At 36.2% G+C, this 17,442-nt stretch overlaps 1 protein-coding gene across 2 annotated transcripts in view; it reads left to right on the plus strand.

Moving 5' to 3' along the window:
- Positions 1-17,442, plus strand: part of LOC149710083 (calcitonin gene-related peptide type 1 receptor-like) — a 51,419-nt gene that overhangs the window by 22,327 nt on the left and 11,650 nt on the right. For both annotated transcript variants that reach the window (XM_089859208.1, XM_089859217.1), the window contains exons 2-6: positions 9,743-9,800; positions 11,069-11,183; positions 12,217-12,336; positions 16,077-16,183; positions 16,980-17,071. In XM_089859208.1, coding sequence (XP_089715334.1) covers positions 9,783-9,800; positions 11,069-11,183; positions 12,217-12,336; positions 16,077-16,183; positions 16,980-17,071 — 452 coding nt within the window. In that variant the 5' untranslated portion in view covers positions 9,743-9,782. The remainder of the gene's footprint in view (positions 1-9,742; positions 9,801-11,068; positions 11,184-12,216; positions 12,337-16,076; positions 16,184-16,979; positions 17,072-17,442) is intronic.

Raw genomic sequence — 17,442 nt, forward strand, 5'->3', positions numbered from 1 at the left:
GCGGGTAGAGTTAGAGATCACAGAAGGGTATAGTTTAGATTTTTAAGCAAATCCGCCACCAGATGTCTCCCATTTATGAGTAATACGATGGGAAAACGAGACACCTATACAGCCTTTTACGAACGTATAGAAAATATCCTTTAGCACCCGTACTTATGGAGAGTATTATGGGGCTATGACTGTATCCCCATTGCGGACACCGTATCCATTTCCAAGGACGAACTCTCTACGGGGCTTAATCCGAATCGACTTAGCGAGAGAAAAATATCTCTAGTCCTTTACGAAGCTGTATATTTTTGTACATAATCATTTTGGGAACGTGATGAACACTGAGGCGGATAACTACATACTGTTTGGTATCATAAGAGGTAAAAGTAGTCGTTGAAAATTGCTCTTGAACGGGATTATTTTTAGGTTTCTATACTTCTAAGAGGACTTCCTTATTACACTCAGCAAACCGCGAACGAATTTTGATTAAAAACAAGTAAAGACGTGACTTTATTTTTTGAGAAGCTTATTTACTAAATTACTAAACCTTGTTTACTTTTGGGGACATCTTTTTAAATTCCCAAGAACATAGATACGCCTAACCAATCAGAAAATGTTGTCAACTAAGAGTAAATTATTAAAATCTTTCATTAATATCTTTCATTAATACACCTGTCCTTTGAATAAAACTAATTTAAATAATAAAAATCCATCCATTAATGTTAATGAGCGCTGAAAGCTTTTAAAAATTTCCAAAGGTATTTTATAAAATTATTTGTGTCATTAAATTTTGAATCTAAACTTATTTTTCCCGAATAGAATATACAGGGTGTTCTGATAAGTCTGCCATAAATTAATTAAGGGGGATATTCTTTGGAAAAACGATTTTGAGTCGAAAATGTAACATCTATCTCAATTTGGCCACAAGGGACACAGTTTTTGAGTTATGATTTGATCTGAGTTTTTTAGGGATGACCCCTTAATTAAATTAGAAATCATTGTCTTTCAGTTTCTTAATTAAATTTAAGGGGTCATCCGTAAAACACTCCAATCTTAACTGTAAACGTTAGCCCTTGGGGCAATACGTCATTGAAGTTACATTTTCGACTCAAATTTGATAGACTTCGCGGTCCTACAACTAATTTTGAAACACCCTGTATATATATATATCAATTTCTTAAGCCTTTCCTTTTTGACATAAGTTTTATAGTTAAGACATAAGCCTGGCACCAAAGGGATTTAAGTGGCCTGTTGCAATTTTCTATATAACCATGAAAGAAAAAGGAATAAAAATTTCCATCAACCAATTTTTCGCAAAAATGTCTGTTTGAAGTTCTAGCCTCTATAGAGGAAATCGGTTTTGTAAGAACAAACATTTACTAAACCCCAATGAACTCGGCCTATACTCGTCTATCGTAATATATTTAAATGGATAAAGTTCTTTCAAAACCGAGACACTGAAGTAGTTTCGATGGAGGCATCAAACTTTACAGCGTCGAAAAACTACATCAGACGTTAATAATATTTATCCCGTGAAGTATAAGACTAGGGCGTCGAATGTTAGCCATCAAGGGGGCGAAAATTCCCTCCCCACTAAGAAAATGTTCCTAAGCTCATGAACGAACCAAAAAGCCAGAGGATATAGTTTTCCAGCAAAGAGGAGTGTTCAAACTTGGAGGAAAGAGGTGAGATAAACTCTAGCCATGTTGACACATACATGGGAAACCGGTTCGAAGCGATTCAAAACATTTCCAATGTTAAGTGTGAACAAAACTGTTACTCTAGAAACTAATTACAAACGTGGTTTCTTGAAATTTCTTCTCTAACCAACTTAAAGCTAGTTTAAAGGAGAGTTTATAGTTTTAAGGGATATTTTACCTGGGATGAGACTCAATTTCATGGTAATGAAGAGAGATTCAACTCCAGTTCGGAAAACCAGTTCTGAACCGATTCCCGTGCACCGGGTGGGTACACTAAGGTTGGGTCGTTCCTTATTCGCTAACTCATTACGTTACAGTTTCTAAAAAGTTTCAGTAGTTCCATCCACTCAAAACAGAAGATTGCGGGAGAGGGCGCGATGATCATAAGTAACAGAGATGGTTTCGAATATCCTAACAGTCTTATACTTCAGGGTATAGAAGTTAATTAACTTCTTAGTACATGTAGTTTATCGACGGGCCAAGGGACCCTAATCTAAGCAATATATCTGTCCCAAGATATACGTTATTGGCGAGATTGAGAAGAGACTGGAGAGGCCGAAATTGCCAAAGTGGTTTTGTATGATCTGAAAAGATATGGTCGGTCCAGCTGCAGCCAGACCGGTCATGGCAGACATTGCCTATTAGACCCAAAGGACAAATATACCTTTCTTTTTCTCAAAATTATTCAGTCTGTATAAACCCAAGGAAATTACTTTGAGAGTGATAGTGTCCTATTGCCTATGGGAGCAATTTGCCCAGGGATATTGTCTCCAACATTTTTTATTGGCGAATATGTCCTTTATATTTTTGAAAAGGGAGGATGAAGTGGCGAAGAGTTCGTCCTTCAACGATTCCTTGTTCTTACGGCGAACGTTATGTTTCTTAAGATAATTACAAATCAATTAAAAATGGGCTAAAGATCTAGACCCAATCAGAAAGCGTAACTATTAGAAATAAGGAATAAGAATCTTCAATGTAACTAAGAGAGAAAGAAATGGGGGTAAACTTTGCCTTCCATCTCGCTAGGCGTTTTGTGTTCAGAGAGTGCGCAGAGACGACTATGGGTCAAAGCCATTGTATGTCCAGATACTGAAGGTTTCCTACCCCTCTTTTACAACAAAGGGCTTATACCGTCCTAAACTACTCCAGAATGCTCTCGATAAAAAGCATACTACAGACTCCACGACTTTTCAAAGAAAAGCTTATTAAAATCAGCGTGCCCTCTGATTGGTGGAAAGTTTTTACTCGCGTCACTTTCAGTTATTTCACTTTGCATTTGGTAATACATGAAGTAGATAATTCTTTGTTTTTCTTTCGCTAAACTCAAGGCAGAGACGACATAAAAAGCACAGCGCTCTCAAAGCTTGAAAGGGGCAACTTGGGCATAATGAAAACATCTTTTAGCTGTAGCGTCTAGAAAGAAGTTTACGCTCAAACGGTCTTTCCAGAAAAATCACTACAGGGTACGTGTTTCTGATAAGTCTGCTGTAAATTAAAGGCTGTATTTTTAGGATCAAACCGAGTGGAAAATGTCAAAGAACATTTAGTTACCAAGAAGCGATATCTAGTTTTCTAGGGAGAAAGTATAAGGTGCCTAAGTATTCGCGCGCCAAAGTCCCAGTCCCCCCTTTCAAAATACAAGGGGGGGGCGTGAAAGGAGGCCGGGCTATTTCGCCTCTCCTCAGTCCATCATGTTCTTTGACACTTTGACGCTAAGAACACACTCTTGCATTTATTGCAGACTTATCAGAAACACCCACAATATATAGCAAGCGGTTTAAGTATGGAAAATAGCACTTTTAAGATTGTTCTACGATGCATAGATCTTCCAGCGAAGCTGCAGGGCTACACGTGCAGCTGATACTTGTTTGTTTTAACAAAGAATAAAGACCAAATTCTTTTAAAAGGAATTTGGGTTTATATTAGGAGAAGAAAAAATATGTTAAGTTTCTTTTTTTTTGTTTTGTTTCAGTCGATAAGAATCTAAAACGTTATTTCATCGCAAAAGATGACAGTGTAGCTATGTTAATTAAATTTGTAATTAAAAAAATCCAGATTTTTAAACAAATACGGCACGTTCTTGGTGTTGTAACGTTATAAACATAACTTAAACGTAATAATGTAGTTATGGTCATAAATTAAACGTAATTATATAACCATAAACATAAATGTTATTGGGTTGTGAAGTAAAACACTTTGAAAAATAAAAGTTAACGTCTATCATGCAAGCAATCTATTAAACGAGTTTAGAGAAAGTTCCCAACAAAAATTATGTTTTTTTTGTTGGCGAATTTAGAAAATAAAAGAAAACCCGAATTAATTTAATGGTGGAAAATAAGAAAACATAATAATAAGAATAATAAAGAAAAACTTTTATAGCAAGGGATGAACAAGAATGCTTGACAAGCTCGATTTAGGTTTTTACTTATTATTATTAGGCTTGCTTTTTTTTATTCCAGTGGAATTTTAAAGAAAAAGGAAGAGCTATTTGGGGTCTAAGTAAAACCATTATCACAAGGTAACAAGAAAACTCCAAGGCAATATCTTTTCTGAATAGACTAGTTTTTGCGAAGAAAGGCACCTGAGAGGGTGTTCCAAGAAGGGTGGTTGAACTGCCGCACATTGGGATCTTGGAGTCGAAAATGTAACCTTTATGACATTTTACCACAAGGGATACCCGAAAAAGTTATGATTTAAGTGTTTACATTCAAACGCAAATTTTTATTTAAAAACAATGCTCATTTAATTAAGCAGTGGTCCTTAGGACAAAATATCATGGAAGTTGCATTTTGGACCCATAGAACCATATTACAGTTCTTCGAACGTTCCACCGTTATGAAATGCTCACACTGCATATATCCTCGGCCGTAACGCAGCGAGCTCTACCCTTGCAGTTTTTTATTACCTTGTGGTACGATCAATACTAAAACTACTACTGATGGTTTGAGAGATATAGAGATCAGGCTAAATTGCTTGAAGGATAAGAGCCTAAGACACTAATAAAGGTTATGAGCTCTCATAAATGACTGGAATTAATATCCCACCACTTCAAAATTAATATGAAGGACCAAAATACACTTGTAGAAAAGTTAATTTGAAGGAACAATTAATTCACATACTAAAGATGTAATTCGTATTAATCACGAATATACCACAGTAGATGACCAAAACATCGTATGACATTTTGCCACAAGTGCCAGTGTTTTCGAGTCATGATTTGATGAGTGTTTTAGGGATGACCCCTTAATTAAATTAGAAATCATTGTCTAGATCAGTTTATTAATTAAATTTAAGGGGTCATCCATAAAATATTATGTACAATCTTAACTTGAAAACAGCGTCCCTTGTGGCAAAATGGAGATAGAAGTTACATTTTCTACTCTAAATTGATTTCCCAAAGAACATTCCAATTAATTTATGCATGCAGACTTATCAGAAACACCCTGTACAGTACACTCGATTTGGAGCGCCCATTGACGCGGATGAACACGCAATATAAAAATATCATTATTCAAGTCAAGTGAGACCTTAATGAAAACAGTTCTTTAAAACAAGGCTTAACGCAATGGGTGGGATACATAGAATTTTACACGAGGAATCAGTGTCATGGCATTTAAAACTCCGTTTTCTTTATTTGTTCTTTTCAAGCTAAATAGTATACAGCGAAGGAAAGGGAATCTCGCGGCGTCGCTCTTTAATTGAACAAAAGGGACTCGAAATTAGAACAAAAGAGTGCGGGGAAAGGAGGAAGAGTAAGGACTTCATCCATTAATAGCCACTAATTCCAAGAGCTATAGGACACTTTTCTTTTGTTAACTAAGCCTTTTTTCGAGGTCTCATTAAACCGAAAGAAGTGTCGCCTGCTAACACGACTCGTACGTAGGAGTGAGTGAAACTTACAACTTGGAAGTAAAAGCTTTAAAAGATTTTTTTTTTTCGTTTTGCGCTCTTTAAAGCTGGAAAAAGATTGTTCAGTCCCCATCCGGCTGGCGCGTTTACTTCCCCCCTTTCTTCCCCCATTTATTTGGTGTGACCTGGTGTATTTGATTATAAATGAAGTTTCACTGTATTTCATTTTAAACTTTCATTGAAAAGTGCGGGGAATGCACCGAAGTGCTCATCAAGATATTTTGGGAAGCCATTTTGAAAGATGGCAGGTTCATATTCAACTCCAAAAGCCATCTATAAGGGTATACTAAATATTAAAGTTCTATAGATGTGAGTCGGTAAAATTACTAGTTTCCAAATATTGTGTACAAGACTGCCAGAGACTCTAAAAATTAAACCTATTTTTCTTCGGAGTTCAGTTTTTACTTGATTTCAAATTAATTCGGGCTCTTCAAAACATCTTAAAGGAATAGCGACGTGATTTAAAAATTATCTCAAATCTAAAGAAAACCTTACTTTTTTGAGAGTTTAAACTCTTCTGATTCCAAAAATATGCTTGATTAATATTTAAATATGAAGGAAAACACAGAAAAACACTTTGAAAACTTGAAATTTGGGGGGGCAAAAGCAAATTTGCGGAGAAGATTTTTGGCGGGTTTTCTCCTTGCTACGTCACTCACGGCATCTCGCGGAAAAGCCAAGCGCGCGCGCCCGAGACTCCCGAGTCTACTAATGCCGCGCGAATCTGAATAAAATAGGCTTAACGCGGCGCTGAGACACTTATAGGCGTCACGTGAGCGACATCTAGAGTGAAAGTTTCTCCTTACTACGTCATTAAGCGAAACAAAATTTTAACTAGGCCTTTCCAAACACTAAACTTTGATTGCAATTTTACAAATTTCTACGAAACCAAATACAAAAGTAAACATATCATAATAAACTAGATTTTTCAAGGATTTTTTTAGCATTTTAAGTTTGTGGGTGACGAAAATTATGTCACTAACACTTTAACTAGGTATAAATTTCTCGCAATTCAACATAGTTTAATAGACTATACACAAGTGAAAAAATAAATTACCAACAGAACGGTAATATTATTTTCCCCAAATATGTTTATCGGTAAATTACCGTACGGAAACTTCACATCTTTAGTTGAAACGTACGGGAAGGTTTTTATCACACAGAAATACTCGAAAGCTTCTGATTTCTAAAGCAAGATGAAATGACTTTTAGTTATTTGCAATTATCGGCTTCACTTCTTGTCACACTGTCTTCAAGAATCAGTTATTCCGTATGTATTGAATCCTTACACGCGTCATATACAGTATATAACTATTTTCCCATCAATCTTTTCTGGAGTAACGCGCCGATAACAATGATACATGGCCAACTTTAATTCTTTCTTATGAAATAGAAATAGTTGGACGTATCTAACGATTTCCTTGTGTTAATAACACTCTCCAAAAAACAATAAATCCTGATAATCCGTGCAGTATAAATTTTCGGACGTCTCGAGAGACGAGAGGTCAAGAAACGAAAATCCGTACCCTATCAGCGGCTATTACATTTTTATATCTAACACATAGATATAAGAAATATTATAAAACACAGAGAGTATGCTGTAACTGACCCAAAGTCCTGACTGATAATCAACGCCCAGACCAAACCGCTTGCCCTAGAAGGCTGAAAATTTGCAGGAACGTTACTCATAAGTAGTAGGCGCGTACTAATAAAGATTTTTCCAATCCGCCGCCATATTAATAAATGGCGGCGAGAAATGTAAAAAATCTTGTCTACGCAACAAAGTCCGCGCGTTTCAACCGATTTCACAAATATTTAGTACACTGGTTTCCTTTAACCTATAGACAGGCTGAATAGTCTTTTGGGTTCTATTTGTTGCCATCTTTTAAAATGGCGGCCAGAAATTTTAAAAACCCTTCTTTATGGAATAATGTCCGCGTGAAAAGTAATAAAAATGTCCCGACGGGCTGACGGGCAACGCCGAGTGCCTTCGCTCCTAGGGTGCTACAAAAATATTAGTCATCAGTAAAATCTACCCTTTCTTTATATCATTTTGATGAAAGTTCTTATTACACGTGAGCGACGCTAGTTAAAAATATTACGCTAGCAAATCTCCAAAATTATACCAGCATTTCTAATATCTATTATCTTCTTGACCTGTCTCGGAACAAGGCGTGAAAATGGTGAGATTTTAAAACCATTTTTCTTAAGCTCAGACTTGGATGTACTGGGCAAACCAAAACCGCCCATGAGAGAATTTGGGGGGATATATCGAAAGACAAATTATATTTAGGTCCACACACAATGATCTAAGTAAGGTATAAATGCGTAGCGGCTATCGTACGTCAAAAAGATTATCCATTGTACTTGATGCAGCTAGGGACCCCAGATTCTAAATTATCGCGTTGGCTAGAAAAACAGCTTTAAGGCGTTACCTTGTCTACTACAGTCAAAATCAGGTTGAAATGACAACGCCTACGAAGGTGGTCTGTTTAATCCATTTGAAACAAAGGATATACAGGGTGTTTCTGATAAGTCTACCATAAATTAAGAGGGATGTTCTTTGGGAAATCAATTTTGAGCCGAAAATGTAACTTCTATCTCCATTTTGCCAAGTCGAGTTAAGATTGTACATAGTATTTTACGGATGACCCCTTAAATTTAATTAAGAAACTGATTTAGACAATTATTTCTAATTTAATTTAGGGGTCATCCCTAAAACACTCCAATCATAACTTGAAAACAGTGTCCCTTGTGGCAAAATGGAGATAGAAGTTACATTTTCGACTCAAAATTGATTTCCCAAAGTACATCGCTCTAAATTTATGGCAGACTTATTAGAAACACCCAGTGTATGCCAGGACTCTTACCTTTGTACGTGGTGGTATTTCAAAGTGAAATTGACACGAGTAAAGCCCCCCCCCCCTTCACCAAAGTTTGTCCAGACAGAAAATCTGATTAATGGTACATATCCGTTAAAAGACTCTGGGAGTCTTTTGCATGGCGAGAGAGAGAGGGGATATGGGACAGGGACAACATATCGTGTCCCGAGAAATTAAACATGGTCAGCACGAACCCTCGAGTCTTATTTTATGTATGGTCCAAAGCTTAAATACTATTCAGCAGACAAATCTTTCTAAGTAATTGTTAAATGGTTTAAATGCACAGGTCTAATTTTAGAGTCTCGTACACGTCCATAAACGAACTTAGGGTTAACACCCTTTCGTTGAAATTAATTGGATAAATATATTTAAACGGGGTCATTAAATAGGTGTTTAATCATCAAAACCTAATATTAGTTATTTCGCGACAAATTAGGTCAAACAAATGCATATATAGAATGAAGTATTTTGAATCAGAAACAGAGAGCTACTGAGGGGAGGAGTTACAGGGACGTGACGTCAATATTTGCTAATTTAATTGTATGGTCTGAGCTGAAGACTTTCAATATGGCGGCCAAATCCTATGTAAGAGATAGGAGCGTGTGACGTCACAAGAAAGTTCCTGGTAGCAGACTAAATACACCAAAAGTTACTACCATCTCTATTTCGCATTTCCAAAGTTATAATGAGTTAGGGCTCTAGCCTGTGACCCTGTCCTTTAAGAGCCATGTCAACATGGGCCACTGTCCCCATCTTCTCAAAATCAAAAAAAAAAAAAAATTAACGTCATATACTTATCTACGCCTTGTTCTATTCATTACTTGTGGTCAGTTCACGATGACCACGCTCTGCTACCACGTTCAGGTGTAGTGTAGAATAATAACAAACCGACGAAAAATAAATAACTATTAAATAATTAACTATATAAGTAAAATACACTAAATTAAATTAGCATTCCGACTTAAGACCAACTCGAGATGAAAGACCGACCGAAAGGGGCGCCAACGAAAACCATACCGAAAGAAGTGATTACTTTTTTACATTTTTTAAAATTAAACCCCTGGTGGGTATATTTAAGGTTAAACGTTTATCATGGCCCGTCATCTATTAGGTCAAAGATCTATTACAGATCTATTTTTGTTAGTTTCTTTTCTTAATAAAAGATATCACAGCTTCTTTTTGATTGAAAAATTTGCTTAAACTCTCTAAAAAATGCTGACAAGGTGCATATATCTTACTATGAACCCATCTTTTCTTCCATAGGTGGTGACTTAAGGCGACGGAAACCAGAAGCCCCCCGAAGATGGGCAATGATAGCGAGGTGAGTTGGCAAAGAAAAATAAAAAAAAATCACTAAAATTTCGATCTTTCTGACCACCCGGAGTATGCGTAAAGACCACCATAACTTATTATGCTTTTGAATAGGAGATAACCCGAGTTATCCTTTGTAAATATTGCATATTGCGTCTGGATGGTCAGACGTTTCCGAGAACCACGCCACGAGTAAAGGGTTCACAAACACCAGTTCCGTTCCGTTTCGCCTTCTATATCCTATGGCGAGAGCAAGCAAAAATCGGATTTTTTGGGGGGATGGGCGGTTGACAGGGTGGGCTAACTGGATTATATATCCGATTTTCTATCTGGCCAGGCGATTGGTTCCCCGATAAAGAAGGCATCGGGCAAAAGAAAATAACCCCAAATACAAATAAAACCAATCTAATCCAATATCACAAACCTATGTTTTCCCCCTTTTCCCAGTTTTGGGAGGGGGGGGGTTAATAAAATGGGTAAATTTCATTTCTACGAAAGACGTCTATATTTTTGTTCGATTTATTTCTTTTTCTTTAAACGAAAATTGAATAAAATAAATATAAGGTTCTCTAAAAACCTTTCGAAAACTTGGTTTACAAGCGGTAGGCCTATGAAATTTAACCCATACTAAACTGGAAGAAATAGAGACTGGTAACTTGATCAAAAACATACTTGTCAGAAAAGCAATAACCCCATCAAAAAGAGAAAACCAAAAAATTACGATTATGTGTGTTAGGAATGCATACAGTTAATTGGAATAATTGTCTAGTTATTTTATCAACGTATTTAGGCAGATTTTGTGGGAAGAGCTTGCTACTAGACTAATCATTATGCATGACGAATTTTACCTCGCAAATAATCCATCTCGCCTGGAGCACGCTCCTGACCTTGCGTTGCTATCAACCTATGGAATTAGAGTTAGATAGACGCCATCAGAATTGTGAGTAAGTTCAAGCCCGTTATTCCCACAAAACTCGAATTCATAGAAATTAACATGGGATATTTGGTCGCACAATGATTCCTAGTGGCTGTATGCATTCCTAATAAAGGTTTGGAAAACGAAAGGAAGGGGTTGTTAATCTTGACTCTCGCTCAGGAATTAGAGCTCCGATAGTTAAGCCTTTAACTATAAGTAACGTCATACTTATCGAGCATAAATAGTAACTTATGGTTCGGGATAGGCTTTGAAAAATATTGCATTTATTTCTATGGGAGTTTTGGATTTGAAATAAAATTTCGCTTCGCCTCATTTTTCTCTTTTTTGGTTGAATTTTACAGGTTGAATTTATATTTTTGGACCCCAAGGATGATTCAGTGGTGAACCCGAGTTACTTATCGAATCATCTTTGTTTAGATCAAGATTATACCCACAATGCATCGCTGCGTTTGAACGGTAAGATCAATCCTTTTAATTTATAACAACTTTTTGCCCTAATTTATTACGCATAACTGGGTAAACAATAGCTAGTAACAGGCGGGGGGAGGGGGTTCATCTACTGCAATATAGCTTGACACGTAACATTGAAGCAATTAGTAACAATCGTAACAGCCCAACTAATGCTACCTCAAAATTTACTCAAGAAGTGATATCTAGTTTATTAGGGAGAAGGTATAAATTCGCCACATTACCAGCTTTATCTCCAGTCCAAACGTATAGTAGGTCCGGAGTTAATCCCCGCCTCTAAATTGCAACCAGCATCTCATTGGTTCTTAAAAACTCACGTCAGCGCGACGCGAATGACGAAAATTACAGTCATATTTTCCGACTGAGGAGAGGCGAAATGGCCCGGCCTCCTTTTACGTCCCCCCCCTTGTATTTTGAAAGGGGGATTGGGACTATGGCGCGCGAATACTTAGGCATCTTACACCTTCTCCCTAATAAACTAGATATCACTTCTTGATTTCTTATTATCAGAAGGGGTTAATAGAAGGATTCTAACCCTGTTTAGAACGCAATCCTGAATTTTCTACTGTCCATCCCCTCGGTTACCCATATAGCCTAAAACAAATTGTATATTTTCAAAAGTTTAAAAGTCGATATAAAAGGGGTGCTTTTGAAATGAATGGGAAAAGCAGTCTAACTGAAATATTTAAAAGACAGTTGCATGCACGCGAGAAAGAGTTAGATCACGTGGGAAAAGGGGGAGTAAGCGTTAGGTCTATATCTGTGTGAGATAACTGATGGACAACGGAACTGAGAAAGAGGTTACAGGAAGGAAGAACACCACCCCACCCCGCCTGAGGGGACAGAAGGGGCAGAGATCTCTTCAAATATAAGAAACTGAATTTTTCTCAGATTTATTTCCTAAACCGTTTTATATTCTTTATTTCTTTTTTTATTTCGTCGCGGCGATGTTTGGGCCTTGCAACTCGCTCACTCACTCACTACATGTACCTTGTTGTGTTGTGTCGTGTTGCCAAAAAAGAGAGCACGGGTGTCTTTTGTCCGCGGACTCATGACGGTTGGAGTTGTTGGAACGCCACTCCCGCTGGGGACCACGCTTTTCAACCTTGTCCGGCTTTCGTGCCAGGATTTGACTTTACAAGTACGTCCTAAAATTTCCTCTATATTTATTTACAAAGTGTTAAGATTGACCACTACTTTTGTGTCGTCATCATCAATGCTAAATTTACATACGGTTCTTATACAGGGTGTTTCTGATAAGTCTGCATCCATAAATTAAGGGAAATCGATTTTGAGTCGAAAATGTAACTACTATTTCCATTTTTCCACAAGGGATACCGTTTTCGAGTTAAGATTTGATTGGGTGTTTTAGGGATGACCCCTTAATTAAATTAGAAATCATTGTCTTTTGATCAGTTTCTTAATTAAATTTAAGGGGTCATCCCTAAAACACCTAAAAAATCATAACTCGATTTGAAACAGTGTCCCTTGTGGCAAAATGGAGATAGAAGTTACATTTTCGACTCAAAATTGATTTCCCAAAGAACATCCCCCTTAATTTATGCCAGGATTATCAGAAACACCCTGTATAGTAACAATAGAGGCGTATTTATCCAACATAAATTTACCTAGTGCGTTGCAAATTAGTGTTGGAGACTTATTGTCATGAACTTATGCTAAGAATGGGTCTATAGATTGAAATGGTATTATTCTGATCACAAAATAGAACCAAAGGGGTAAGACGTCTTACAGGGGTGAACGCATCCATGCATTTCCTACCAGCGCCTGTAGAACTGTTTACCCTGCGGTACAGCCGCGTACGCATAAGTCCAAGTATTGATCTTTTGTTAATGGGTTAGGTTATATTTAGAGATTCGAAATTAACGTAAATATCTTAGAACTTAAATTTAATGAATAAATTAAAATTTCGGGGAGAAAATGCAACCACGGTTTTCTAAATTAAGTACATTAGCAGTTGTTTTTCCATAGATTAATTCTGAGAAACGAAAAATATTAACAATTTTATTTTTATTTTATAAGATATTTTTTCTTAAATTACCAGTAATTAAAGTAATGGAATATCAGACTCCTATATCTATAGTTAAATTGAATTTAATTACTATCATATTCGTTCGGTTCAAATAATCTAAATTCCGTTACTATTTACATAGTCCTTGGAAAACATACCTTCTTATTCTCAAAGCGTGTATAGTTTCAAAACGTTTTGTTCATGTATTTTTCATAAAGTTTGCAATACACACAAGAGTCTAATACACACCAGAACAAATATTTGATATACACAGTTCCATAAACTAGTCTAAAACTTTGATAATATCTCTTGGAAAATGCCAACACTTTGGAACATAAAAACAAAAAGACTGAATTCATATCATATACCCTACGTTTTACGCCCATGCAGATCTACAGCTATTTAAAATTTAAACCACGCCGCGAGTTTGCGAAATATACATATTTCCAAGAATGCATACAGTACTAATAGGAATAATTGTGTGTCCATATCTACAACGTAAATTTCTATTTAGGTTTTGTGGGCAGGGCTTGAGAACTTACTACCCGTCACGCCTCTAACTTATTTCATTGGTTAATAGCAAAGTGAGGTCCTGGCACACCCAAGGTGCAAAGTGCAGCGAGATAGATTATTCACGAGGTAAAACTCGTCATATATTATGATTAGTCTATAGCTCTTCATACAAAATCCGCCTAAATAGGTTGAAAAATGGCTGCACAATAATTCCAATTAGCCGTATGCATTCCAGACATTTCAGTTTAAAATTATTCTCAACCACAAAACCCTTTCATCCCTAAAAGTTGCAGGCTATCATTATTCCAAAGGAGGAAGAAGAATCTGAAATATGTTTTTTTTTTAACTTTCATCTCGATTTTTGGCGACATACGTGGACAGATAAGATCCCTAAATCAGTCACAGTATGCTCTGAACTTAAAGCTACAACGTATGCTAAGTTATCCCTATAATAAATACGCTTAAACATTAAGTAAAGTCGTATGAAACATTAGTGGGCGGAGAAGTTCAAAAGTTTTCATCGGATTATGGATTTTTTCTTACTTACTTTCCAGCATTTTGGACGAATCGTATTTTTATTTTTTTTTATTCTTTATTACAACATTTTATCCGGAAGGAAAGGTTTAATAGAGTATAAACATAAGATAAGGATGGTTTACAACCCAATAACCCTATCAATTACCTTCAACTGTATTAACAAAAGAAACGCGAACAAACGGAAGACGAAAAAGCTTCGGAAACAAGAGATCACTCGGATATATATCTTTTACCGAAGATTATTTTCAAGTTAAGAATGTAGCATTGTCTTAAGCGTCTTCTAACGTTATTAGGATGTGATTGAAATAAGAGGGAATCGTTAATCAACGTTGTAGTAAAGTTCAGTTTGAAAAGGAGACTCCGGTCTTTTCTTGGCCAATCCGCAACTCAATAAAATTTAGGTTTAGATTTTTTCTGCAAGAAAAGAACCGAAAAAAAAAAAATCCGATATCAAGAAGAAATTGGAAGAAATAAGAACTGAAATTATTTATGGCTAAACCTAATAGAGCGTCTGCTAATTTTTTCTGACATTTATAAAAGAACTAGGCCTAGAATCGAGAAAATAAAAGCTGCAATAATAAAGCCAGACTGTATCGATTCGACACAAAGCTCTATGAGAATTTACTTAAAGGGATACTCTGGGCTAAAATTTTTCTTTTTTAATTGAAAGAGCGTATAAAATAATGAATATTATCAATTGGAACCATATTTCTATCTACAATATTAAAGAAAATACAAGCAATTAAGTTTGCGTAATGGCGGCGCGTAATGGACACTACGCGTTAGGCTTTCCCGCGAAGTAACCCTATTGGACGAATTCGTCACGTGGTATTAAGCATCCACAGCGAAAATTTAACACGTTCATGAAGCAAGAAATATTTATTAATAAATTATTTCGGGTTTATAAAGAATATTTTTTTAAAAAGTTTATTCACATAGCAACTAAGGAAAACAGGCGCAAATAGTTAGGGGCTAAAAATAGAAAGGTTAAAGGTTAATAAGGATATTTGAGTTTTCCACCTATACGTGCACAGTCCTTCCCTTTATTTTTCATGCATGGGAATATTATTATATTTGAATGAGGTCTAGGATTAAATAATGAGAAGCTTAACAAAAGGTCTGATATGAATATTATTAAAACCATAAATTCATTATAATATATGTTCTATAAGTCATAGATTCTCGTAAAGCGACGCCTGGTGAGTCGCTGTCAAAGGCTTAGCAATGCAGACTAAATAGAAAGATGAACTGCAAAAGTTACCGAGTGTAGGACTTCAATTGTCGTTCCCCCTCGAACTAGCTCTCAGTAAATCTCTAGGATTCCGAAGTATAGGTAGTGTCATACTTATAAACTTATGTTAAAACTAACGAACAAAAAAAGATATTTGAATAGTAAGTTTCTAGAGCTTCGGAATACGAAATATTAAAGACGTGATTTTAACAAACCCCTTAATGAACTAATTTTAGGTTATTCGTTATTTATTTGTGAGTGGCAAGGAGGAACATACAAGAACCTAATTAATATTTTAAGTAGTTTTTCACTTTAAAGCCCCGACTTCCCTTAAGCCTAATCCCGTCATCACCAATTTAGTGACATCATGAATAACTTAGTTACGAACAGACAACGTTTCACTTTAAAACCCTTACTTCCACCATCATATTCAAATTAGTGACAACATGAATTTCATCATAACATTTGACTCCCTTTTTCAAATAATCAAAATTTTGACGACTTTCCGATTACAACTGTCAAAAATTTTGTAAAACGTCGATTTGATCGTCTTGTTGTTTGTTTGATGCAGGAATGGCTCACAAGTATTGCACACCGGAAGGTACGTGGTACCGTCATCCAGCTACCAATAAGACGTGGTCAAACTACACGACGTGTATCGACAACGATGATTTACGGGTAAACGACGCATTAATTAAGATCAAATCTCAAAAGGCCATAAACCATCCTCCCCAATGTCTACCCCCAATATGCGGCAATACTACTTGTATTAACAGGAACCCATATAGGGCCTAAGAACGTACGAATAACCATCTAAGCTTTCCATGAGTAGGTATATAACTAACTCCCTGGAAGACATTATAGTACGTCTCATTTTTCTACCCAAGGAAAGTGGTTTGGCGCAAAATATCCAATTTTGATTGGCGGGAAATTCAAAATTTGAGCCAGCAAGGTCAGACGCCATCTACTGGTGGCTTTATACACTTTCATTCCCACTTTTAAGCCTTTGTATGTAATAAAATGCCAAAAAGGGAGCTCATTGGTCGTTAAATGTTTGTCAATAGACACTTTGCAGTACTTGGCGACAGAGGGTGGAGCTATGCATGTTGAGTCCTAGATATTACAGCCCAAACCGATCTTTGAAAGTTCTTAGGGTTTTAAATGGGTTCTTGGCATCACTATCGGTTGGTCGGGAATCCATATTCAGGCGCAGCTTCGTTTCTAGAGAGGTTCGCAATGATTAACTACATCTTTAAGGGTAAAAGACATCGTATATTTGATGAATGAAACTGATTTTTGCCGTTGGGCCCCCGGCGTGTGCTTCTATGGGCCTTTCCTCCTCTAAAATTAGGGTAGTGGGCCTTTGCCTTTGATAGGGTTTATCCGGTTTTACCAAAGAAGGCTTATGAAAGATATGGCTTGGAGTACGGACTAAAATAGCCTATTTTTCTTTTCACCTCTTACATATTTTTAGTTTCGTCAGTCCATCAATAATCTCTACATCATCGGATACTCAATTTCAGTCAGCGCTCTAGTAATTTCTCTCGCCATTTTCTGTGCCTTCAGGTAAGGACGTTTTTACTTACGTTTTAATATCCTTGGAATCCTAAGCCTTGGCTAGTTATATTATAGTACGAAAAGATTTAAGGGTAAACTTCAAAGCTGGAACAATTATTTTTACCATAAGAGATTTCTAGCAAACTTAAACCAAATTAAAATTCCATAAAAGCTGGATTTTGAGCTAGGGGGTGGAGATTTTAATCGGAGTGAAGTAAAAGGGTTTATTATTCCTGCTACTTTCAAATAAACAAATTCCTGACTTCATATTAATAAAGATAAATATTTTTATAATTTAATTTAAAAACTTTGAAGGAATTTCCGAATTTTAATGAACTTAGCAGAAGTTTTAAATTAAATATTTCTTTCTTTTGAATGTT

This window comes from Phalangium opilio, unplaced genomic scaffold (genome assembly GCF_054372755.1).
Source record: "Phalangium opilio isolate 3A_F unplaced genomic scaffold, DU_Popi_V2 ptg000011l_1, whole genome shotgun sequence".
NCBI lineage: Eukaryota > Metazoa > Arthropoda > Arachnida > Opiliones > Phalangiidae > Phalangium > Phalangium opilio.